Here is a 25394-nt window from a genome sequence, read left to right as displayed (position 1 = left end):
CCTAGCCCCATTCATATAGTCTCCTAGCCCCATCCATATCGTCTCCTAGCCCCATCCATATAGTCTCCTAGCCCCATCCATATCGTCTCCTAGCCCCATCCATATAGTCTCCTAGCCTCATCCATATAGTCTCCTAGCCCCATTCATATAGTCTCCTAGCCCCATCCATATAGTCACCTAGCCCCATCCATATAGTCTCCTGGCCCCATTCATATAGTCTCCTTGCCCCATCCATATAGTCTCCTAGCCCCATTCATATAGTCTCCTAGCCCCATCCATATAGTCTCCTAGCCCCATCCATATAGTCCTAGCCCCATCCATATAGTCTCCTAGCCCCATTCATCCATATAGTCTCCTAGCCCCATCCATATCGTCTCCTAGCCCCATCCATATAGTCTCCTAGCCCCATCCATATAGTCTCCTAGCCCCATTCATATAGTCTCCTAGCCCCATCCATATAGTCTCCTAGCCCCATTCATATAGTCACCTAGCCCCATCCATATAGTCTCCTAGCCCCATTCATATAGTCTCCTAGCCCCATCCATATCGTCTCCTAGCCCCATCCATATAGTCTCCTAGCCCCATCCATATAGTCTCCTAGCCCCATCCATATCGTCTCCTAGCCCCATCCATATAGTCTCCTAGCCCCATCCATATAGTCTCCTAGCCCCATCCATATAGTCTCCTAGCCCCATCCATATAGTCTCCTAGCCCCATCCATATAGTCTCCTAGCCCCATTCATATAGTCTCCTAGCCCCATCCATATCGTCTCCTAGCCCCATCCATATAGTCTCCTAGCCCCATCCATATAGTCTCCTAGCCCCATCCATATAGTCTCCTAGAACCACCCAAATAGAATTGAACGATGAGTTATCAATTCTGTTGAGATGATAGACTGCATTCTATAGGCCTAGGCCAGAAATCAAATACATGACGTTCGTTATTAGTGGTACATACATTATATACAAACGTCGACTGTGACAGCAGTCTGGTGCGAGGTGACTCCAATTCCTGAAACTACCCGGCTGTGGGGGTTAAAGCGGCGACGTTATGATTGACTACCCTGTTTTCGCACCCTCCCTCTCCTGCAACCGTCCCTCAACCCGCGCGCAGTTTGCCTCCCAGCGTCTGTAGCAGCTTGTCGGCACCGCGCGCTATCATTGCTCCCACTTCCCACTTTCTCTCTTCTTTTGCCTCCGTGTCCTGATAGATTGAGGATTCATTTTCTGCAATCCTTAATTAACAATGGACGCCCATTTTTTCTTATTTTTATCAATTTTGTCGGGTGAGTAGCGTACAGTTTAACTTGATATGAGCCATCTACTTGTTGCTTTAATGCTGTATTCATTTAATATCATACTGTATTCAATTCAAGTAATATCAGATACCGAACATAATGCTGGCCAATAATGACAATGATAAAACGGAATATTCTTGCATGGATATCCTACACTTGGAACGCCTAGAAAGCACACAATTAATATAAATAACATTTTATATTTTAGTTATTAGCTTATTGGTTTTTTAAATAGTTTCTTTACATGTTTCTCGTGGATGTCATTAAGAAGTAGACCGTTTAAATATCTAATTTGTGTGGTTTCCTCATGCTTTTAGTGAACCTCAAAATCTGGAGAACTGATGTTTCGTTCTTTATGGGCTATAGCCTAATACTTTCAGCAAAGACGGCAATGTTATAAACCATTCCCAGATATTTGTCGCGCCTATTTTTTTATTTTAAACGGTACGTGCCATTCATTGTATATGAACCGTTAATAAATGGTTGTACATTTATTTCGTTTATTGAAAAGCAAAGCATGTTGCTAACATTTGATGTCATTTTTCGGGCACTCAAATGTGTGATTTCTTTGATTCCAAGGTAGCCTACTGTCTGAGTCAATTGTATTAGTCTACTGTATGACATCTGAACTTCAAAGAAAATAATGCCAATCTCCCTGCTTGAAAATCTAAGCGGAAAAAAACAGTCTAACTGAAACGAATAAACTAACCTACCTGTTGAATTGACTCAGGGACGAATATATAGTTAGAAAATAGGGACAATTGAGGGAGTGTCATTGGCTAAGGAGAACACCAAATAAGTCCAAAAGATTTTGTCACTCAGGATCAGTCTACTCTACAACAAGAATACTGAAAGATGGACTTGTCCACTCCATCACCATAGGCTACAACAGGTGCTTTACCTTGAAGTTTAACTGATGCTGTCTATGTCTAACCCTCCCTCCCCACCTCTCTTATTCAGGAGGCTCCTGCTCTGAGGCAGAACACAGGTTGTTCTCAGTGATATTCTCCAGCTACAATCAGTACATCCGCCCAGTGGAGAATGTGTCTGACCCAGTTATTGTGCAGTTTGAGGTGTCCATGTCCCAGCTGGTCAAAGTGGTGAGTGTGTGTGTGAGCGTGTGTGTGTGTGTGAGAGTGAGAGTGAGAGTGAGAGTGAGAGAGAGAGAGAGAGAGAGAGAGAGAGAGAGAGAGAGAGGGGAGAGAGAGAGAAAGAATGTGTGTGTGTGTGCGTGTGAGAGAGAGAGAGGGAGAGAGAGAGACAGAGAGACAGAGAGAGAGAGAGAATGTGTGTGTCCGTGTGTGTCCGTGTGTGTGTGTGAGAGAGAGATAGAATGTGTGTGTGTGTGTGTGTGTGTGTGTGTGTGTGTGTGTGTGTGTGTGTGTGTGTGTGTGTGTGTGTGTGTGTGTGTGTGTGTGTGTGTGTGTGTGTGTGTGTGTGTGTGTGTGTGTTGTGTTTGTTTGTTTGTTTGTTTGTTTGTTTGTTTGTTTGTTTGTTTGTTTGTTTGTTTGTTTATTTTATTTTATTTTTACAGGGACAGTGCACATTAATCAACGTTTCAGTAAAAGTGCCGGTTTTAGCCAGCCGGCTAATTTTCAACCGCAGTCCCTGGGCAGGTTATTAAAAACAATTACAATATAGACAATAGCACCATAGAACAAGCAAGACATAGCAACATAGGACAAGCAAGACATAGCATACAGACAGAGCAACATAGAACAAAAAGCAGCAAAACAAAATTCATAAAAGCAACAAAGTGTTTCCACACCTCACAAGCTACAGACAACAGACAACATGGAAAGCGGTAACACAGCTAGGGACCATGTTCACAAATCTGATTGACCTTTAGCCAGGTCTTCAAGCATTTTGTGAAAGTGTGATATGTGGTGCAGTTATGTGTGTCTGATGGCAGTGTATTCCAGACATGGGAAGCTCTCACAGAGAATGCAGATTTACTAAAGGTGCTTTTCCTTAGGGGAACAATAAATCAAATTTTTATTTGTCACATACACATGGTTAGCAGATGTTAAATGCGAGTGTAGCGAAATGCTTGTACAGTCACCTCCCATGGCAGACCTTGTGGATCTGCTGCCATATGTCTGGGTTTTCTGTTTAACAAAAATATTGAGTGGAGGGGGAGCCAGGCCATTAAGGATCTTGAATACAAGACATGCGTCGGTGTATTGCACAAGATTTTCCCAACTCAAGAGCTCATGCTTTCTAAGGATGTGACAATGATGATGGCTATTGGGCTTCCTAATCAAGCACTTTGAGAGCCTGTTTGTAGACAGACTGAATAGGTTTTAATGTTGTACAGCAAGCTTGGGCCCAACTAGTCAAGCAGTATGTTAAGTGGGGGAGTATCATAGAATTGATGTACAGTTTTGCTACCTCTGTAGTCAAACAATTTCGTATAAATCGGAAATTAGCTAGGTTGAATTTGGTTATTTGAATTACCTTTTTCACATGCTTTTTAAATGAGAGGTTGGAATCAAGTATGATGCCAAGGTACTTAAAATCGGATACCACCTGGAGCTTCTCCCCTGACACATAGACATCTGGCTCAGTAGCATCTGTTGCCCTCTTTGTGAAGAACATGCAAACAGTTTTTTTCACATTGAGATGCAAACACGAGTCACTGAGCCACTTTGTAACCTGGACCATTACAGTAGTGAGTTCTTGTGCAGCTTGTTGTTTGCTCTTTGCATGCACATATATCACTGTATCATCCGCATACATTTGAACTTCAGACCCAGTACAGACAGAAGGCAGATCATTAATGTACAGGCTGAACAGGAGGGGCCCCAGTATTGACCCTTGGGGCACGCCCACATCATAGCTATGAGTGGGCGACAGCTCATTGCTCACTCTGACACACTGAGTTCTGCCTTCAAGGTATGATTTCATCCATCTCAAGGCATCAGGGGAAAAGTTGAACTTGGACAATTTTGTGATGAGAATCTCATGGTTAACAGTATCAAAAGCCTTCCTTAGGTCCAGAAACACAGCCCCAACAGCACCCCCTTTGTCCATCTTGGACTTCACATTTTCCAGAAGAAAGCAGTTGGCCATTTCTGTGGAGTGTTTCGCTCTGAAGCCAAACTGCATGGAGTGTAATGTGAAGGGGCTGTTGTTGAGGTGGGCAATCAGTTGTTCTGCTACACACTTTTCAACAACCTTTGACACCACAGGTAGTATACTAATGGGCCTGTAGTTACTCACGTCAGCAGGGTCGCCTGATTTAAAGATGGCCGTTATTATGGCCGACTTCCATACCCTTGGAAACACACCGAGACCAATAGATGTGTTGGTGACCTTAGTAATGGGGCCAATGAGTGACTCTTTGTAGTTTTTAAGAAAGGTAGAGTCCAAGGTAGAGAAAGGTAGAGTGTGTGAGAGAGAGACAGAGAGAGACAGAGAGAGAGAGAATGTGTGTGTCTGTGTGTGTGTGTGAGAGAGAGAGAGAGAGAGAGAGAGAGAGAGAGAGAGAGAGAGAGAGAGAGAGAGAGAGAGAGAGAGAGAGAGAGAGAGAGAGGGGGATGGTGACTGCGTCCTCAGTGCCTCTGTATGTCTCCCTGGTGTTTGAGAGTTCCACTCTCGGACAGTGGAGCGTATATCACACAGTACAGACTTTGAGAGGCCAGGCTCTGACAGGGAGAAACAAATCATTCCATAAATAACGTATTGAGCACAGAGCCTCTGTGCATTCTCTTAAATGAATATGCATTGATTCTGGGTGATGAAAGCCAATGTTAAGAGCAGCTGTGTGGGTGGATGGATGGGTCTCAACTTAACTATATGTGTATGGTCTCATATGACACACTAAAGTGAAGAGTGGCATCTTCCGGGTTCTATCCAGGACACCTGAGATGTGCCCTGCTGTAAATGAGACTCTCTGGGGCTAGTGGGGGATATCAGCCTGAGCCTGGACCCAACAGAGCCTGTCAGATTGAACTGCTGAGTGGGTGTCTGATTGGTCAAGAGAAGATGGGAAATGTCAGCTCTCTGATTCCCTCACTCCTCCCATCTCTGAGCCCCTTTCGCTCAATCACTGCCACTTTGCATGACTGCCCTTGGTTGTAATGCCTGGTTTTGGCCGGGGGCTCGCTGTGAGGAGATTGGACGAGGAGAGCGGCAGCTGTTTCGCCAGCCTCAAACTGTCCCAGAGTGGATGACTTTAATTACACTTAAAAGGGGAGGGAAGAAGGGCGTCACAAATGAACAGATGTATTATTATACCACAATACTGTCTGGCCCCTTATGTAACAGGGATCTTAATGTGCTGGGTATTGCCACATAAAATCCCTCAGGAACTTACTCCCTGTGTATACTTTATAACATAGATGAACAACACATTTGGGCCACTTTGTGCTACATCAGGCCTTATACAACTAGCAGTGGAACAACCTGTGTGATTAGTGTAACAAATGGCATATATATATATAGATAGAAGCCAGGTACATTCAGTTAAGGACCACTTATCCATGTCTTGTCATGATCAGTGTTTATTATGGTTCAACGTTTTGAGCAGGTTCTTGTTAAATGTTGAATAAAACACAGCCACCACGAGTCTATTCCATTTCAGTAAATATCCTCTGTAGAGCTTTCTTTTGGAGGAACTGGGCTCCAATCCAGAACCTCTCTTTACTGAACATGACACAGAGATAAGAGTATTTCTCATATTTCCCTGACCTCAGCCCATTTAACAGCACAGAAGAACTTCCTGTTTTGATGGATTACCAACATTTCCTCCCCATGCCTCACACTCCTCCAACCCCTCTACAACTGGGATACTTCAGCCTGCTTATAGCTGGACTATTAGCTTATTTAAAACGCCCATTCTTCGAGGTGGCTCAGACATAATCTCTCATTTAAATAATGGTTCCTCAGTCTGCCTGGAGGGACATACAGGGCTGGCCTAGTTCTGCAACCCCAGAACCACCTGTACTGTATCGACCTGCAGCAGTCTTCCTCATCTTAGAGCCAACACCTGGGGTGTCTCCTGGGAGCTCATCAGGACACATGAATGGTTAATGTGATGAGCTGGGTTCTGTCTGTCTGTTGGTCTTTTGTTTTGTCTGTCTGTCGCTGTCTGTCTGGCTGTCTGGGAAAATCCAAATGGTTTTTGTTCGCCTCCTATCCTCCATCCACAAAGGTAATTGAGTAGCGGAGGTGAGGAGAGGAAACTTGGTTGTATGAAACTTGGTTGCTTGTATGAAATGAGACTCTCCTTCTCCACTCAGGAAAATTATGTTTACAGGGGTGGAATCCATAAATAAGTGCCAAAAACGAATTAAGCTGTCTGTAGAAAACATTTTATAGATAAGAATTTAAGTAGCGTATCATTTTTAAATGTGTCCATACTTTTCTCCTTGTAAAAAACAACAGCTGATTCAAAGGGTGTGTCACAGATTCTAAAACACTTCCACTCTAGCCACCAAAAGGATACTTATGAGTATCCTCGGTGAGAGGAGGATATCGAGGAGTGGAGGACACTTCTCCGTTCCCCTACTAACGAATTGACACTCTCCTCGACCACTCAACCATTTATCGGTTTCTGGGTCATGGAGGAGAGGAGGACAGAGGAGTCGAGGAAAGGACAGACTTTTGACAAATTGAGAAGCTCCCTCTCTCTCCTTCTTTCTCTATTTCTTTATTTTTCCATACCCTCCTCTTCCCTTCCACCTGAGCTGAGACAGTGTCAGGCCCTAACTAGCACATCGTGAGTGACAGCCTGCAGACAAGGGCCTAGAGGCTGAAGCTGTCATATAGTGGGCTGGAGGACCCAGGTGTTCCTCTCAGTGTAGTGTCCTCCTCCCTGTGTAACTCCAGCCAGGGATAGACCCAGGACAGAACGCTCTGTTCACCCTGTCATCCTGTATGGAAGATGATTGCTCCTGACAGCGTGCCCCCTTTCTAACTCTGAAATATTCCTACAGTTCATGAACCCCCGCATTTAGCATCTGGTCAACTTGTCCTTCTGAGAGTAAATTCTTCTTTTCTGTTTCTCAGGATGAAGTTAACCAGATTATGGAGACAAACCTGTGGCTGAGACATGTAAGTATAATCTTCATCCATCTCCAACTGTATGTGTATATGAATTACTGTTTAAACAAATCACTCCACTACATCTACTTGACCTACTGGGCTCCTGAGTGGCACAGCGGTCTAAGGCACTCCATCCCAGTGCTAGAGGTGTTACTACAGACCCTGGTTCAATCACAGGCTGTATCACAAGCGGCTGTGTTTGGGAGTCCCATAGGGTGGCACACACCAGTGTCATCCGGGTTAGGGTTTGGCCGAGGTAGGCCGTCATTGTAAATAAGAATTTGTTCTTAACTGGCTTGCCTAGTTATCATACATGATTCCTGGAGGCCATAATGATATCTTACATTATTCATCAGGAAAACGCTTTTAACACTCCGGATATTAACCTTCTGACACAGATTTATGAGCCATAGATTTACCCAGCTATGACTGGGTTACATTTCTATCCAGAGATGATATGCAGAGATAATATGCCATGACTGGGTTACATTTCTATCCAGAGATAATATGCAGAGATAATATGCTATGACTGGGTTACATTTCTATCCAGAGATAATATGCAGAGATAATATGCTATGACTGGGTTACATTTCTATCCAGAGATAATATGCAGAGATAATATGCCATGACTGGGTTACATTTCTATCCAGAGATAATATGCTATGACTGGGTTACATTTCTATCCAGAGATAATATGCTATGACTGGGTTACATTTCTATCCAGAGATAATATGCAGAGATAATATGCTATGACTGGGTTACATTTCTATCCAGAGATAATATGCAGAGATCCAGAGATAATATGCTATGACTGGGTTACATTTCTATCCAGAGATGATATGCCATGAGATGATATCCAGAGATAATGACTGGGTTACATTTCTATCCAGAGATAATATGCAGAGTTACATTTCTATCCAGAGATAATATGCCATGACTGGGTTACATTTCTATCCAGAGATAATATGCCATGACTGGGTTACATTTCTATCCAGAGATAATATGCCATGACTGGGTTACATTTCTATCCAGAGATAATATGCCATGACTGGGTTACATTTCTATCCAGAGATAATATGCAGAGATAATATGCTATGACTGGGTTACATTTCTATCCAGAGATGATATGCAGAGATGATATGCCATGACTGGGTTACATTTCTATCCAGAGATGATATGCAGAGATAATATGCCATGACTGGGTTACATTTCTATCCAGAGATAATATGCAGAGATAATATGCCATGACTGGGTTACATTTCTATCCAGAGATAATATGCTATGACTGGGTTACATTTCTATCCAGAGATGATATGCAGAGATGATATGCCATGACTGGGTTACATTTCTATCCAGAGATAATATGCAGAGATAATATGCTATGACTGGGTTACATTTCTATCCAGAGATAATATGCTATGACTGGGTTACATTTCTATCCAGAGATAATATGCTATGACTGGGTTACATTTCTATCCAGAGATAATATGCTATGACTGGGTTACATTTCTATCCAGAGATAATATGCTATGACTGGGTTACATTTCTATCCAGAGATAATATGCTATGACTGGGTTACATTTCTATCCAGAGATGATATGCAGAGATAATATGCCATGACTGGGTTACATTTCTATCCAGAGAGATAATGATGTTACATTTCTATCCAGAGATGATATGACTGGGTTACATTTCTATCCAGAGATAATATGCCATGACTGGGTTACATTTCTATCCAGAGATAATATGCCATGACTGGGTTACATTTCTATCCAGAGATAATATGCCATGACTGGGTTACATTTCTATCCAGAGATAATATGCTATGACTGGGTTACATTTCTATCCAGAGATAATATGCTATGACTGGGTTACATTTCTATCCAGAGATAATATGCTATGACTGGGTTACATTTCTATCCAGAGATAATATGCTATGACTGGGTTACATTTCTATCCAGAGATAATATGCTATGACTGGGTTACATTTCTATCCAGAGATAATATGCTATGACTGGGTTACATTTCTATCCAGAGATATGCTATGACTGGGTTACATTTCTATCCAGAGATAATATGCCATGACTGGGTTACATTTCTATCCAGAGATAATATGCTATGACTGGGTTACATTTCTATCCAGAGATAATATGCCATGACTGGGTTACATTTCTATCCAGAGATAATATGCCATGACTGGGTTACATTTCTATCCAGAGATAATATGCCATGACTGGGTTACATTTCTATCCAGAGATAATATGCAGAGATAATATGCCATGACTGGGTTACATTTCTATCCAGAGATAATATGCCATGACTGGGTTACATTTCTATCCAGAGATAATATGCCATGACTGGGTTACATTTCTATCCAGAGATAATATGTCATGACTGGGTTACATTTCTATCCAGAGATAATATGCCATGACTGGGTTACATTTCTATCCAGAGATAATATGCCATGACTGGGTTACATTTCTATCCAGTTATAATATGTCATGACTGGGTTACATTTCTATCCAGAGATAATATGCCATGACTGGGTTACATTTCTATCCAGAGATAAGGCACAGTATATGATCACATGGTGTAGGGCTACAGAGAATACAAGGGACTGTACTGTTGCATGGCTTGCTGGTTTTGTCACATGGTTGACCCCACCTGGTGCTGCTGATATTGTGTGATATACGCTGAGATGAGCTCATTCTGAGGGAAATGAAACGGATCTGGTGTCCAGATCTATAAAAATCTGAACCAAATATCCACATCTGTGCTTAACCCTCATTCATTTATACATGACCATCTGTTTGTCAACACACCTAGTATAAGGGACCGTGTGTATATGGTAACAACCCAGTCACATGTCAATACAGTCGAGCCAATCACAAGAGGGTTGTGAAGAACCACTTACAGTTTTTCTCAATTGCTAAAACACTAAAACCCATTGGCTGAACAAAGTTCTCAGTTGCCTGGACTCATTTAGCTAATTATGCAGTCTGTTGTCAATACCTTAAACCATTTCACATGGTAAAACACAATTTGCAGATCTCACTTAGACTTTTCAGCAAAACTCTAAACACATTCTCATTCTCAAATGACTTTCTGCACTCTAATGCACATGTCATCCATACTGGTAAACACAAGTGGCCACAATCAGATACAAATAGAGAACATATGTCATTGATTGAACACAACCACTCAAAATTGATTTAACCTGTTTCAAATTATGTGACACAACCAATATAAGACAGTTCAGAGAGCAAACAGGTTGTTGAAGGTGGGAAGGAGAAAGTCTGAGAATGGATACTGTAGTACAGTGCATTGTAGGCTGTATACGGTACAATGGACAAATTGTATGGCCCTGAACATTGTGCTTTCCATTTTTTAACAGTACTGACTGCTCAATAGATTTGGACTGGTTGCAGGTTCATATCAAGAAAGAACAAAAATTAGAGCATCACAGACAAAGGGGTACAAGGAGGAGGAAGAACAAAAAACAAAATTGCAAAGAGCAAAGCAGAGTAGTAATTTCTGATCAATTTTGAGCGACTATGATAGAACATGTTTTCATTCATCAAAAGACAATGACGGAAAAATATGAATATTTTTTTAGATTAAAAATGTACTTCTCCCTGAGAATTGTATGTTTTGAACAACGTGTTGTTATATTTTTCGGTGTATTATTTACTGACTGCTTGAGAGTGTATATCATTTTGATCACTTTGTCTATGATTTGAGAGCCGTTTTTGATTTTGAACACAGGTGAAACTGTTTTGAGGCGAATGTTTCATTTTGCAAGAGGAGTCAGAGGTTATGTAAATAGTGCTTGAAGATGAGGTTTTGTGTTTAATGTTTTCAGGAAATGGAGCAAGGTTTCAGAAATGGTGTTTTAGCAATTGAGAAAAACTGTCATCGAAAAAACGTGGCCATCCGTTAATTGAATAGTTAATTAGATGAAAGAGTTATGTCTTTCTCATGACCTAAGACAGAGAATATATAAGTGACACAGTCCTACAGCACAGAGGTTGTGTCTCCCCTGAGACTTGACCCATGTCCTCCACCATTCAATTAACGGATGGCCACGTTTTTCGTTTACAGTAAGTGGTTCTTCACAATCCTCTTGTGATTGGCTCAGCTGTATTGACATGTGACTGGGGTGTTACCATATACACACGGCCCCTCATACTACTAGGCATGTTGACAAACAGATGGTCATGTATAAGATGAATGAGGGTTAAGCACAGATGTGGATATTTGGTTCAAAAAACGTGGCCATCCGTTAACTGTCAATGGATCAAAAATATAGAACGTATCATTTGAAATGTGTGTGGGTTTTATAAAAAAGTTGTATCTAATGATATGAGACAACCTACTACCTCTTCAGATCTGGAATGACTACAAACTGAGGTGGGATCCCAAAAACTTTGGAGGAGTGGAGTTCATTCGAGTGCCTTCTAGCAGGATATGGAAGCCAGATATCGTGCTGTACAATAAGTGAGTTAAACATGCAATTGCAATAATAATATGTACCGTGCATAACTGAGTTCAAGTATTTCTTCTTTGACATTGAAATGACTGAGTAGATGATACAAAACCAGGACATGACACTCATTTCTTCTGAAGGCCCTCATATACTGTATATTATTCATAATGGTGTGCATGTAAAGCCTATCAGACAGTGTTATCAAATGATGGAGCCTCAGGGCTTCTTTCTGATTAATTTAGCTGAGGGACAATAGTCCGTTGTTTATATTACATCCTTTATATTACAGCCAGAGGTCCACCAAGTAATCTTCAATGACTCATCCACCCTCCTCCTTCCCTGTTGTCTCTGTCTATCTGTCTTTCCATCTCTCTGTCTGCTTCACTCTCTCTCTCTCTCTCTCTCTCTCTCTCTCTCTCTCTCTCTAAAATGAATAAGCATAAATATGGGTTGTATTTACAATGGTGTTTGTTCTTCACTGGTTGCCCTTTTTTCTCTCACCCCATCTCTCTCTCTCCCCATCTCTCTCTCTCTCACACACTCTCTCTCTCTCTCTCTCTCTCTCTCTCTCTCTCTCTCTCTCTCTCTCTCTCTCTAAAATGAATCCCCATAAATCTGGGTTCTATTTACAATGGTGTTTGTTCTTCCCCATCTTCTCTCTCATCTCTCTCTCTCCCCATCTCTCTCTCTCTCTCTCTCTCTCTCTCTCTCTCTCTCACCCCATCTCTCTCTCTCTCCCTCTCTCACCCTCTCTCTCTCTCTCTCTCTCTCTCTCTCTCTCTCTCTCTCTCTCTCTCTCTCTCTCTCTCTCTCTCTCTCTCTCTCTCTCAATTCAATTCAATTCAATTCAAGGGCTTTATTGGCATGGGAAACATGTGTTAACATTGCCAAAGCAAGTGAGGTAGACAAAATACAAAGTGAATATATAAAGTGAAAAACAACAAAAATTAACAGTAAACATTACACATACAGAAGTTTAAAAACAGTAAAGACATTACAAATGTCATATTATATATATATATACAATGTACAAATGGTTAAATGACACAAGATAAAATGAATAAGCATAAATATGGGTTGTATTTACAATGGTGTTTGTTCTTCACTGGTTGCCCTTTTTTCTCTCACCCCATCTCTCTCTCTCCCCATCTCTCTCTCTCTCACACTCTCTCTCTCACCCCATCTCTCTCTCCCCATCTCTCTCTCTCTCTCTCTCTCTCTCTCTCTCTCTCTCTCTCTCTCTCTCTCTCTCTCTCTCTCTCTCTCTCTCTCTCTCTCACCCCATCTCTCTCTCTTTCTGTCTCCTCACCTTCCCTCTCTCTCTGTGCCACAGTGCAGTAGGAGATTTCCAGGTGGACGATAAGACCAAGGCCCTGCTTCGCTACAATGGGGATGTGACCTGGATCCCTCCGGCCATCTTCAAGAGCTCTTGCAAGATCGACGTCACCTACTTCCCCTTCGACTACCAGAACTGCACCATGAAGTTTGGCTCCTGGACGTACGACAAGGCCAAGATAGACCTAGTTCTGATTGGCTCCACCATCAACCTCCATGACTTCTGGGAGAGTGGCGAGTGGACGATCATCAACGCCCCGGGTTACAAACACGACATCAAGTACAACTGCTGTGAGGAGATCTACACAGACATCACCTACTCCCTGTACATCAGACGGCTGCCTCTCTTCTACACCATCAACATGATCATCCCCTGTCTGCTCATCTCCTTTCTCACTGTGCTGGTCTTCTACCTGCCTTCTGACTGTGGGGAGAAGATCACCCTCTGTATCTCCGTCCTCCTCTCCCTCACTGTGTTCCTCCTGGTCATCACCGAAACCATCCCGTCTACGTCGCTGGTCATCCCCCTCATTGGGGAGTACCTCCTCTTCACCATGATCTTCGTCACCCTCTCCATTGTCATCACCGTGTTCGTGCTGAACGTGCACTACCGCACGCCCAAGACCCACACCATGCCGTGCTGGGTGCGCAGCGTCTTCCTGGGGCTTCTACCCAGGGTCATGTTCATGACCCGGCCGGAGAGGGACCCTGAGAGGCTGCCTGAGCCTGGGGGGGTTGTTCAGCAGCTGATGCCCCCAGCCTCGCGGCCCTGTGTGGTCCACACCACAGGAACCCTGCAGGGGCAGCAGAAGCCCCAGGCCCTGGTCTCCACAGTGGCTGCCAGTGTGCTCCCAAGCCTGGCCCAGCGACAGCGCCTCTTCATCAGCACGGAGCTAACCAACCTCAATAACCTTAGCCTTGGTGGTGGTGGTGACTCGGTCAATGCGGGCTCCAGCTTCCTGTGTCGCGAGGGCCGCTGCAACTGCTGCTGGCGCCAGAGGTCCACCAAGCTGCCCACTGAGACTGGAGGAGGGGGTGGCGGGGTGGGGAGCATCGGGACCCACAGTGGAGGAGGGGCTGCTGGGATTGGGGGGGTCTGTGGAGGCGGTGGAAGCTCCTGCTCCAGCTCAGAGTCTTTGGATGGCAGGCTGATGACCCTGTCCCCTCACTTCTCACCGGAGGTCAGGGAGGCCATGGAAAGTGTCAAGTACATCGCCGAAAACATGAGAATACAGAACGAAGCCAAGGAGGTAAGTCGAGAAGTATCACATGTATATCATTCACAATAGCTAAGAAAATATTCAAGGTCTATACTGTATCTACCATTTAGTGTCTCTGACAACTGTCTTTCAGGTCCAGGACGACTGGAAGTATGTTGCCATGGTGATCGACAGGATATTCCTGTGGGTGTTCATCTTGGTGTGTATCCTGGGGACCGCTGGGCTCTTTATCCAGCCCCTCCTATTGTTCGATATGTGACCCACTCATACACACAGCGATTGCACAGTGACTGAGTGTTTTAAGTCATACATATGCAGTCATGTTGTGTATCACCCAGTGATGCGGACCAAAGAAGCTGAGACGAACCAATACTGTGAATGGAAGGGAACCAGATTATGGAGGAAGGCAAGCTGCTGCCAGCTGTTCCATGTCACTTCTCTGTATGTATATACGTTTCTGATTGCTATAGTGTGGTGTAGTAGTGATCTCTTAGTTGCTAAGGACCAGACTCTGAAACCATGGCAACGTGTACCTCTGTACTGCTGCCTACCCATTCCCTTATGTTTGCTCTGTGTAAATGACTTCATCATAGTGTCACTTGATTATGACTGGCACAAAGAAACACACTATCGTCAACAAAAGGACCGTGGCTGAAGGAACATCTATTGGACCAAAGGATCCCAAACATGTACATAGCAATGACTGCTTAAAAGGGCTTTCCAGAAGTACACAAGTATCTCAAGTCAATTTCACAGCTTATTGAATTCATATCATGTTTTCAAATGTTGAACATCGCTGAGTCATTTTGACATTGTTTATTTGTGAAATATTAATGTCTTCTATAAACTTACTGTATGTTCTAGCTATACAGTAGTATTCAAATCTGATTATAATGCTCATTAAGATTTCAATGAACCACAGTGTCACAATATAATAATCACAAACTGGTGAAAATTAAATGGCTATGATGCAGGATGGGTATCTTTATTACACCATGTGGGTAAATGTGGAAAAACTCTGAAAGCAACCTGAAATGATTTTCATTGTGCTGTGAGGGGTGACACCATGTGGTTATTATCTGCTACTACAAGTGACCGCAATATGATCCAGTGGTCACTACCATATGTCTGCAATCAAAGACACAAGATTTTGTGTCTTCATTTTGCGTTTTTCATTTGGTTTGGCGAAGCAATCCATTTGGACAACTTTGAAAACAGCTCTCCAAAGGCTCTTTCAACCGAAACGTCTGCCATGATCCATGGTCATTGGACGAAGTGACTTCTGAAGAGGACTGAACACATGCTAACCTACCTGTAAACTCATTGCATTCCCAAATCAATATTTCTCTCCATGAAAATTGAGTTTGGAGGTCCAGCTGGCAGGCAGGATGTAGATGTGATTATCAGTAGCAACAAGGCCATATAGAGGTTGGGTATAACCCTGTTACATCCTCCCTGCCTCCCAGCCTGCCTCCCATCCCTGCCTCTCTAGCTCCCTGCCTGCCTCCCTTCTCTGCCCCGGGCCCCCTTCAGCTTTATTGGATCACAATCAATATGGAGACCTGGTGATGAAATACATCATTAGTCTGGGGCCTGGGCTACGGTCTTCATCTCACCATCCTACCGCTATGCCAAAGAGCATTTCTCCTGCTTTAACTTGACACTACTTATACTCTCTGTTAGTAAGGAGGATGTGGTTGAGATCTCTTATTGTGTTGTACCATCATTAAAAAAACAGTCTGGGCGTACAAGAGGAGGAAATTCACAGTTAGGAGTTATACAGTATATATCTATGGCCTGTGGTATCTGTGATAGAGTGATACATTTGAAAGAGGATTTTTGGGGAGCGTTTCAATCCTACATTTGGGCGGACATGGAATCTCTGGATGTTGTTTCTGTGGCTGTATGTTGTAGTCAGTAAACTGTAATCAGGTTGTCACTGTGAATCTTAACTGGATGTTAGCCAGGAAGCACAGTCACATACTGTATGTAGTACTCCATCACTTCTGATAACATTTCCCCATCTGATTGATTGAGTTAAAGCTCACTCAGGGCTCATTTAAGTGAACTAGTTATCTGAGGGGGAGATCTGTAACAGACAAAGTACTAATGACTAAAGGTCGTGGGGGGGGGGGGGGGGGTGGACTGCATTTATAGAACAGAGATGGTTCCATGACCACACTCGTGTGATGAGTAACCTTGCCTGAGACCTGAAGAGTTGCATTGCATGCAGGTGTCCCTGTCGTTCTGTCCCTGTCGGTCACACTTAAGAATTGTCCCATTGTTTTTGTCCGTATGATATCATTCCGCATCCTTTCATTTGAGAAGAAAGCATGAGAAACTTGAGAAGAGCGCAAGTTGAGATAATTGATTCCATACACCTGTTGATCTTTTGCATGGTCAATGTTAAATAATACATATCATCCTCCAGGTCTGTGGTGCAAACATATCCTGTAGCTGCTACAGTCCTACAAATACAGTAAATGACATCATTCGTATTCACTATTCTCAGGCTGTCTCAGATAAAATGATCCCCATTTAGTTTCAGGTCCATACCACATACACAAAGTGTTGTGTCTTTGCTATGCCGGAGTAAGTGATATGACATGCTATTTTATAAAATATTTTCTCTGCAATTAATATTACCTGATTAAACGAATCATGCACATGTAAATAACTAGGAAATCGGGGCACCACGGAATAATGTCTATAGCGCTGTTGTCTTCCGAATAAACTCTTAAAGACCTGGTAATCTTTTATATCAATAGCAGTCAATTGTTAATCGTCACCTTATTCAGTCTCATCTGAAAATCGTAAAATTCTTGGTTATATTCACGAACCCTGGCTAACAAGTTGAATCACCAATACAAATTTTGGTTTAATTATTTATTCACTAAATAAATCACACAGAATTACATATACACAGGATAGAGCATACATTGATTACTAATTATGTCATACAAGAAAACGTCCCTAGTGGACGGAACCGATATGACGGCTGGTTACACAAAGGAAGTGGGTTGGTTTCGAATGAAAGCGCAGGAAGACTAAGGAACAAAAGGATGGGCCTCTATCGGACCTCATGAAGCTATGCTATTCATTCTAAATAACTGCCCATTTGGAAAAGGAAAGTGCAAGAAATATTTACTCTGAGCTGCGCTTCGATTGATTGGTCATAGATGGAAGGCTGGGTTGCACAGCAGAGACCTCCCTTGTCCTTTGAAGAATATGTCATGTGGTAGAACAAATACGTTGTAGTACTGTCGCTGTGTGGTAGAACAGATACATTGTAGTACCCTGTCTTTCTGAAAAGATTGTCCATCCTTTCCTAGTCCACGTTTACAGCTGCTGCAGCTAACTCCACGTCTAGGATGTATCACTTCTTTAGTGAATAAGAGTTCAAAGTTCATACCAAGTTGCCATACTATAAGCTCATGCTATATTCTGACTGGTATAGTCGAAATTCATCCTTCCAGCATGCCAATCATCACCTCCATGTTGAAATTCGCACTTCTAAACGTATGGGCATCAGTCCTCACGTCCCCGGGAACACAATGTTAATTACGTTAAGTTGTAGTCATTCAACCATTCGCAACCAGAGCTCACGCGGAGGTTGGCTTAGTTCTGTAGTTGATATTATCCCTTTTAAATGTATGGACAGCAGTCCTCACGTCATTCACAACCAATGTCTGTTCACATGGGCGGGGCCACTGAGTGAGCATAGTTCACTTATGAAAACAATTATTTTATTTAGAAGTTAAAGCTTTTCACAAATAGTTTCATATTTAAACATTTAAATTGCACAACAATTCCATGTGAATCTGTTAACTAGAATGTGTAGACTTTCCAAGATACAGTTTATGTCATCCTATCATTAGTAATAATGTCTCAGACGACAACTGATCCGACATATTCTTTAAATACCAACAGATATTTTCAACTGGTTGGATTACCAAAATATGGTTCCGTTCCCAACCCTTTTGATGTTACCAGACTGTCAGTCATGAATCCCGCTGAAGATGGTGCCTCTTCCTGTTCTGGCAGCGCTCGGCGGTCGTCGTCGCCGGCCTACTAGCTGCCACCGATCCCCTTTTCTGTTTCATTTAGTTTTGTCTGATTAGTTTCACCTGTTTGTTGTTTAGGTTTTGGTTTTGGGCTATTTAAACCCGGTAGGCCTACCGGCTTTTGTGCGGGCTTGTTTTCTGTTATTTGGTGTGTGTGATTTCTGTGGATGTTATTTTTCCCAAACCGTTTCGTCCTGTTGTTTTGGACTGGGTCTTTTAGCGCCGTGTGTGGCGTTGACCGACACTGTTGCTTTGGGAATAAACTATCCACGTAGAGTAGAGAGATAAATGGGGGAAAGGTATTTATGGGTGTCATAAACCTCACCAACAGGGCAACGTTATGACACAAGGTAGAAGGAGTTTCAACAAGACTTGAACACAATGATCATTTTCATCCTCATCCTGTGTGAGTACATTTATGAAAATGAACCTGATATTGATTTAGTTTTAATTGAATTCAAATGTATTTCACATTTTGTTATTTAGATGGGTCTATGTTGTATCTTTTGAATGTATTTTCTCTTCTAAGGTGCCTTGTCAAGAGAGACCATGGTCCAAAAAACAGGCAGGTTAAAATCCATGAATTATTGAAGATGATTGAATTCTCGTTTAGATAATTACAATATGATACTCTACACATACATTATTTACATATTGCAGATATTTTATGCCTCAAATACTTTTTATTTTCTGAAATATTAGCCAAGAAGATTTTTCCAGCAAAGATCTATTGGACTTCTACAGGAACGATAATGGAGGGAACTGACCTAGTGGTAAAATGTAGTACACATGGGCGCAAGGACGATATAGTGGCATATGTTTATTTGTGCATTAACGGAGTTGCAGTGGAACAGAAGAGAACTATACAAGAAGACACCCTTTTCACCATGAAAAGTGTTACTGGCCAACAGAGTGGCAATTACAGCTGTGTGTTCTCTAAAGCCCTGTATCCATTCTTTGTAGTGCAGGGAAAAGGAGATAATTATCTTTCCATCCAGGTGATGGGTAAGGATCTTTTTACTGTCTGGATAGGTCATTGCTGTTAGACATTATTTGACACACACTGAGTGTACAAAACATTATGAACACCTTCCTAATATTGAGTTGCACCCCCTTTGCCCTCAGAACAGCCTCAATTCGTCTGGGCATGGACTCTACAAGGTGTCGAAACATTCCACAGGGATGCTGGCCCATGTTGACTACAATGCTTCCCACAGTTGTGTCAAGTTGGCTGGATGTCCTTTGGGTGGTGCACCATTCTTGATACACATGGGAAACTGTTGAGCGTGAAAAACCCAGCAGTGTTATAGTTCTTGACGCACTCAAACCGGTGTGCCTGGCACCTACAACCATAGCCCTTTCAAAGGCTCTTAAATATTTTATCTTGCCCATTCACCCTCTGAATGGCACACATACACAACCCATGTCTGAATTGTCACAAGGCTTAAAATCCTTCTTTAACCTCTCCTCCCTTTCATCTACACTGATTGAAGTGGATTAAACAAGTGACATCAATGAGTGATCATAGCTTTCACCTGGATTCACCTATCCAGTCTTTCATGGAAAGAGCAGGTGTCCTTAATGTTTTGTACACTCAGTAAATATGGATATACTATCCTTTTCAATGTTTTTGATACAAGTATATTTCAAGGTGGCTGCAAACATATTTTACACCTTACATGATTCCTGTCTCTTCCTGCTCATACAGACCGTATACCCCCTGCAGACATATCACTTGCAGGCTCAAGAACTGTGAGAAAGGGAGAAGGTGTGGAGTTTAAGTGTACTATTTCAGACCCCAGTTTTTTTTTTTAAAGAACAGTGACTTAGTTCACGCTTACCTCTGCAAGTATTGCTCTGTTGTTCAGATCCAGGTGTTTGACGTAAAGAGCATGGAGGCAATGTTTACGATTAAAGGTTTTTTAAAGAATGACACAGGCAACTACAGTTGTGTGCTTGACCTGCAATCAAAACCCCTCACAGATAAAGACAACAGATTATATGGAAATAATGCAGTATTTCTACAGGTTGCTGGTAAGAATTTATGGTGTTTCTCTAAATACTTACATATTTAAATAATATAATCACTACATACATATCTTTTGTTATTAGAAAATCATTGTTGATGGTTCATGGTTGCAGTACGTTGTTACTATAGAAATTAGATTTATTACAACAAGTTACATGCCTGTTTTATTTTCCAGTGTCCTGGAGTCACTTTATCCCAATCGTGTTCTGTGGCTGTTTTCTTCTGATCTCATCACTGATAGTGGGCATATGGTGGCTGTTCATTAAACAAGGTCAGGCCATTTAATATGGACACTACTCTGGATATACGGCTCTGATTGATATAGAATCATGTTTATCAAACTATTATAATTCATATCTGGATTGAATTAACTATCTGGAGCTTTTCCAATGTCATTGTTATGATAGTTAACTTGAGTTTAACCAATAATGTTACATTTCTTTTTTGCGCCAATGACCGGGGAGGGTGATGGTGATGGTAAATGTGGTTTTTAAGCTCTTGCCGATAAAACTATTGTTCGATTGATGAACTTTTTTCCCCCCCATTCTGAGATATTTCTTTGTCTTAGACGGAACGTCAAATGTGGAGGAAGAATCCAGGTAGAAAAATCATGTATATTTGACATTTTATTTTATGAAATATTTTATGAAATAAAAATGATTTCTTTGTGTCTATTTGTATTATTTTCTTTGAATTGAAATGTCACAGACTACATTCTGTAGTTATACTGTAATGAAACAATGAAAAACAACACACAAGCAATAATAAAGTGTGCTGCTTCTATATAAAGGTGTATATGAATAAGATTCATATTTAACGGAATATGTCTATCTAATAACCACAACCAATGTATAATATACTGTATCTTGTTTATTTGTCAGTGAGGAATTTGCCTTTGACAGTGTGGCCGGTAAGATAATATTTATTTCGTTTGGATAATGGTTAGCTGCATTAACTATGCTTTAAATTAAATGTAAGTGTGTTTTAAAATACTAACCATGCTGATAGTAAGTAAGTGGTCATGAAATTAGATTAAGTGCCTTGTGTTAAAACAGGAGTCTATATTTCTTATTTTAAAATATAATTGTAGTCTTCTTATCCCCCCAAACAGGTGGGGAGGAGTGCCAGGATGTTGGTGAGAAATGTTTAGATGATATGATGCTGCACAAACATTTACTAATTATGATGTAAATGAAAAATAGGTATGTTTTTTCATTCTTATATTTGCAATACTGGGTAAATGTAAATTTAAAAAAATATAGATATTTTTAGCATCTTGAATTTTATAAAAGGATGTTTAAATACATTGCTTTAATAAGAAAATAAGATATTTCATCTTCTAATCTCTCACACATGTGATACAACATACCAACATTTGAGTGAGAAATGCTAGATAATGAAGTTTTAAAAAATGATGATAATAATGATAATTACAATTTTGAATAGGTATGTTTTTCTGATACTGGGTAAATGGTCATGACTGAAATAATATGCCACATCTTGAGTGAAAATAATTAACATCTTAACATCTTCTAATCAGGTGATGAGATTGATACAAACCATGAAATGGGTGAGAAATGCTTAGATATTATGAAGCTCCATAGAAATGCAATGATTATTTTGTGACATTTACAGTACTGGGTAAATGGTGATCTAACAGACTTCAGGGCCTTGGGCATTTTTTTTGTTGCTAAATAACACGTTTTAATTATATATATTTAACTTCCATCTTCTCATCTCTGAAACAGTGGATGCCACGTACCAAGAAATTCTGGTGAGTTGTGAGATCCAAATGAGCTTTGACTAATGATAACTAATGATTATGTTGACTCTTAGTTATATAGGCTTACAGGTCTAGACTCAATTTCTTCCTCTTGTACTTTTCCGAGCATATTGTAATTTTACATTTCAGGTTGAAACACGGACAATTAAACACGTTATAGCACGTATTTGAGGTGAGTTCAATAGTTTGAAATAGTAATAATAGTAAGTTAGGTGTATTTATGGAGATTGCCATACGTCAGGCAGAACGAGTCAGGTATTGTTTCATGGTATCTAGCGGACCATGCAAAATATCTTGTCTCACTTTCTATGTCAATGGTGTAATTTCTGATGGTTTGACACGTAAGTAGGTAGCATAGGAAACCACAGATGCATTCAGTCACATTCTTGCTATTCATTGTACTTCACATAAAGCAACCCAAGATAAGAATGGTTTACATCATGATCTGGGTATATATCCTCTGTGCAGAGAATACAGGCTTGAGACCTTTTCCTCAGAGCCTCAGTGTATCATGTGGTGTACACTCTTCAATTTAGCATTGCGTCTGTGATAAACCTATTTAGTCATTGTCTTAATTAATGTCATTGTCCTACCTCATCTTGGATCCTACAATATCCTGAAAACTGAAACATTTCTGCTATAAGACTGAACACACAGCTGTCATCTAACGCGACGAAAGATTTGTTGGACCGGATATAATATGTGGAGGACTTTTCATCCACAGATGCAGCAAATCAAGGCCCATATACAGAAGTTGTGTATGCCAAGTCATGCAAGAAGAAAAGACGTCATCAATACATGCCTTAATCGTCATTAGATCGGCATTAGTTCAAAGCAGTAGTGCATGTGTACTTCATGGTTTACAGGATCTATAATTCAGTATTTTATGTATTGTGTATTCAATGTGTTGGACTACTCCCTGCATGTTCAAGTTGACGATGATGCCAAATTGTTTTGTGACCTGACATTTGCGGTGCATTGTATTACATTTGTTTGGAATCATTTTGAAGTACCACATGAAGTATTATTGCTGGATATACTATTGCATTCTCCCTCATGAAAAAAAAATATGTTTCAATGTTCTCAAACTGGGAATGTGGTATCACATTAGATGACAGCTGTGTGTTCGTCTTATAGGCAGAGTTTCAGTTGGCACAGCAGTTTAGAATATCACCTTTGATAACAAGGAAGACTGTGGGCTCACTTAGTCTAACCAATAATGTAAGGCTGTCCCATTCTACAGTCCCCCTCTAAAACATGCAAGGATACATTGTAGTTTAAAATAAGCCATTCTTAAATATGTGAATCTTAGACAGTTTTTTGTTTTTTACTTTTATGCAACTAGAAAGCCCAGTGATAAATAATACATATATTAACAATGGACATAGTCCAACCAACCTACGGACAATTAAATAAGGAAATTAGACTGGCACTGCAAGGCTAATCACTAATTACACTGTATCAGACACATTTCAATGTTGCTGATGTGAACACCATAAACAATGAAGATGAGGTCAGAGGACTGATGTGTTTCTTCAAAATGAGCTGCCCAGGACCAAGCCAAAGCTCTGTGAAGAAACTTTGCATGAAGGTTAGACGCTTCTAATTTGGTCCTATACAGTTTACCATAATTCACATAGCTACATGGTTACCATAATTCACATAGCTACATGGTTATAGACACAGTATGTTATGTGTGAAAACATCACAACAGGCTGAAGATCACACCACGAGTCCTATCTTATTCACAATATGTGAGTATTTTCACAGTATTGATCAAGGTAAAGCATACATTTGGTCAAATTTTATTTTCAATATTCAACCTGGTTATACCAACTGTTATCTCTATTTGTTTCCAAATTCAGCTTTACTGGTTAACTTGGCAGAGACAGGTACACTTACATAATTTCATTCTAAAACACAAATAGTAAAATCTGTCATTTTATTAGCTAATGTCCGAGAATATTCATTGTAAACATTGGAACTTGTGAGACTTACATTTTTGTTCATAAATTGTATTTTTCACTCTTTAATGATGAAGCTAGTATCTACCCAGCAAAGCTCTTTGGAGCTGGTACCCACATGAGAGAAGGAATGCCTGTTGATGTGAAGTGCAGCACTACAGGCAGCAGAAAACCATTGAGCAAGGTCTATGTTTACCTTTGCAAGAATGGAATTGGAATGAGAGTAAGAGAGCTGGAGAAAGGTGAAGATGACACGATTTTCACCATCAAGGATGTTGAACGAGAGGACTCAGGCATCTACAGCTGTGTGTACACCATAGAAAAAATCAAACTCAGTCAAGTGAATGCAACAGGTGTCAATCTAGTCATCATTCAGGTCTACAGGGATGGAGAAGGTAGGACCTACTTTGTATTGTATGTGGATGGATATTCAATTGTTAATATTGACTATATGGCAAGCTCTGTGTAAATATGTACATGTCTATCTGTTCTGCACTTCAGAAGAGGTTCATCAAGAGGTCCATGAAGAGGCTGCACGTGATGTGAGAATGGTCAATGTAATCCGACTGATAAGTTCAGCTGTTATGGTTATTCTTCTTTTGACTGTAATGTATGCTAGTTACTACTGTCCAAACATATAATGATCTGTTTCCTGGATGATGCACTGACAGAATAACAATACTATTTTCTTGGTAATTCTTACATGTAATCTACAATAGGCCGAAATCTCCCTGTGCTCCTCCCTCATGACACAATTATAATTGAATTTGAAAGAATATTCATTGAACCTACCAGACCAGGTTGTTGTCGATATCAATCAGGCCTTTGGTTTTGTGGTTGGGGTGGTGGGTAAAATGTTCAATAAATTGTACATAATTTAATTTATTTTGTTAAATGAATGTATGGTGGCAAGCAAGTAATAAATATTGTATATTTAATTATAAATCTTCCTGCTGTCTGTGTTTTGAGTTATGCAGACCAGAAAGTCACACAATTTAAGACACTTTTAGGGTAGAGAGAGTTTAAACAATATTTCACACCATGATCATGTTCGTCTTTATCCTGTGTGAGTATTTATCAAATAAAGAACATATTTTATCATATTTTTGGAACAATATTAACTTTCAATTTGTTTCACGTTTTGCAATGTATTCCTTGTCAAGAGGC

The 25394-nt window shown here is 40.9% G+C and overlaps 1 protein-coding gene across 1 annotated transcript; it reads left to right on the top strand.

Moving 5' to 3' along the window:
- The first annotated feature begins 1164 nt into the window (after positions 1-1164).
- On the top strand, positions 1165-15609 carry LOC124035068 (neuronal acetylcholine receptor subunit alpha-3-like). Its single transcript, XM_046348482.1, has 6 exons — positions 1165-1286; positions 2259-2398; positions 7311-7355; positions 11734-11843; positions 13166-14417; positions 14521-15609. Exons 1-6 carry the CDS (start codon positions 1247-1249, stop codon positions 14644-14646), a joined length of 1713 nt encoding a protein of 570 aa, XP_046204438.1. The 5' UTR covers positions 1165-1246; the 3' UTR covers positions 14647-15609.
- The last annotated feature ends 9785 nt before the right edge of the window (positions 15610-25394 follow it).

The sequence above is a fragment of the Oncorhynchus gorbuscha genome, linkage group LG05 (assembly GCF_021184085.1).
Source record: "Oncorhynchus gorbuscha isolate QuinsamMale2020 ecotype Even-year linkage group LG05, OgorEven_v1.0, whole genome shotgun sequence".
In the NCBI taxonomy this organism is placed as follows: domain Eukaryota; kingdom Metazoa; phylum Chordata; class Actinopteri; order Salmoniformes; family Salmonidae; genus Oncorhynchus; species Oncorhynchus gorbuscha.
The sequence above is the reverse complement of the archived record's forward strand: the minus strand, read 5'-3'. Positions and strand labels throughout refer to the sequence as shown.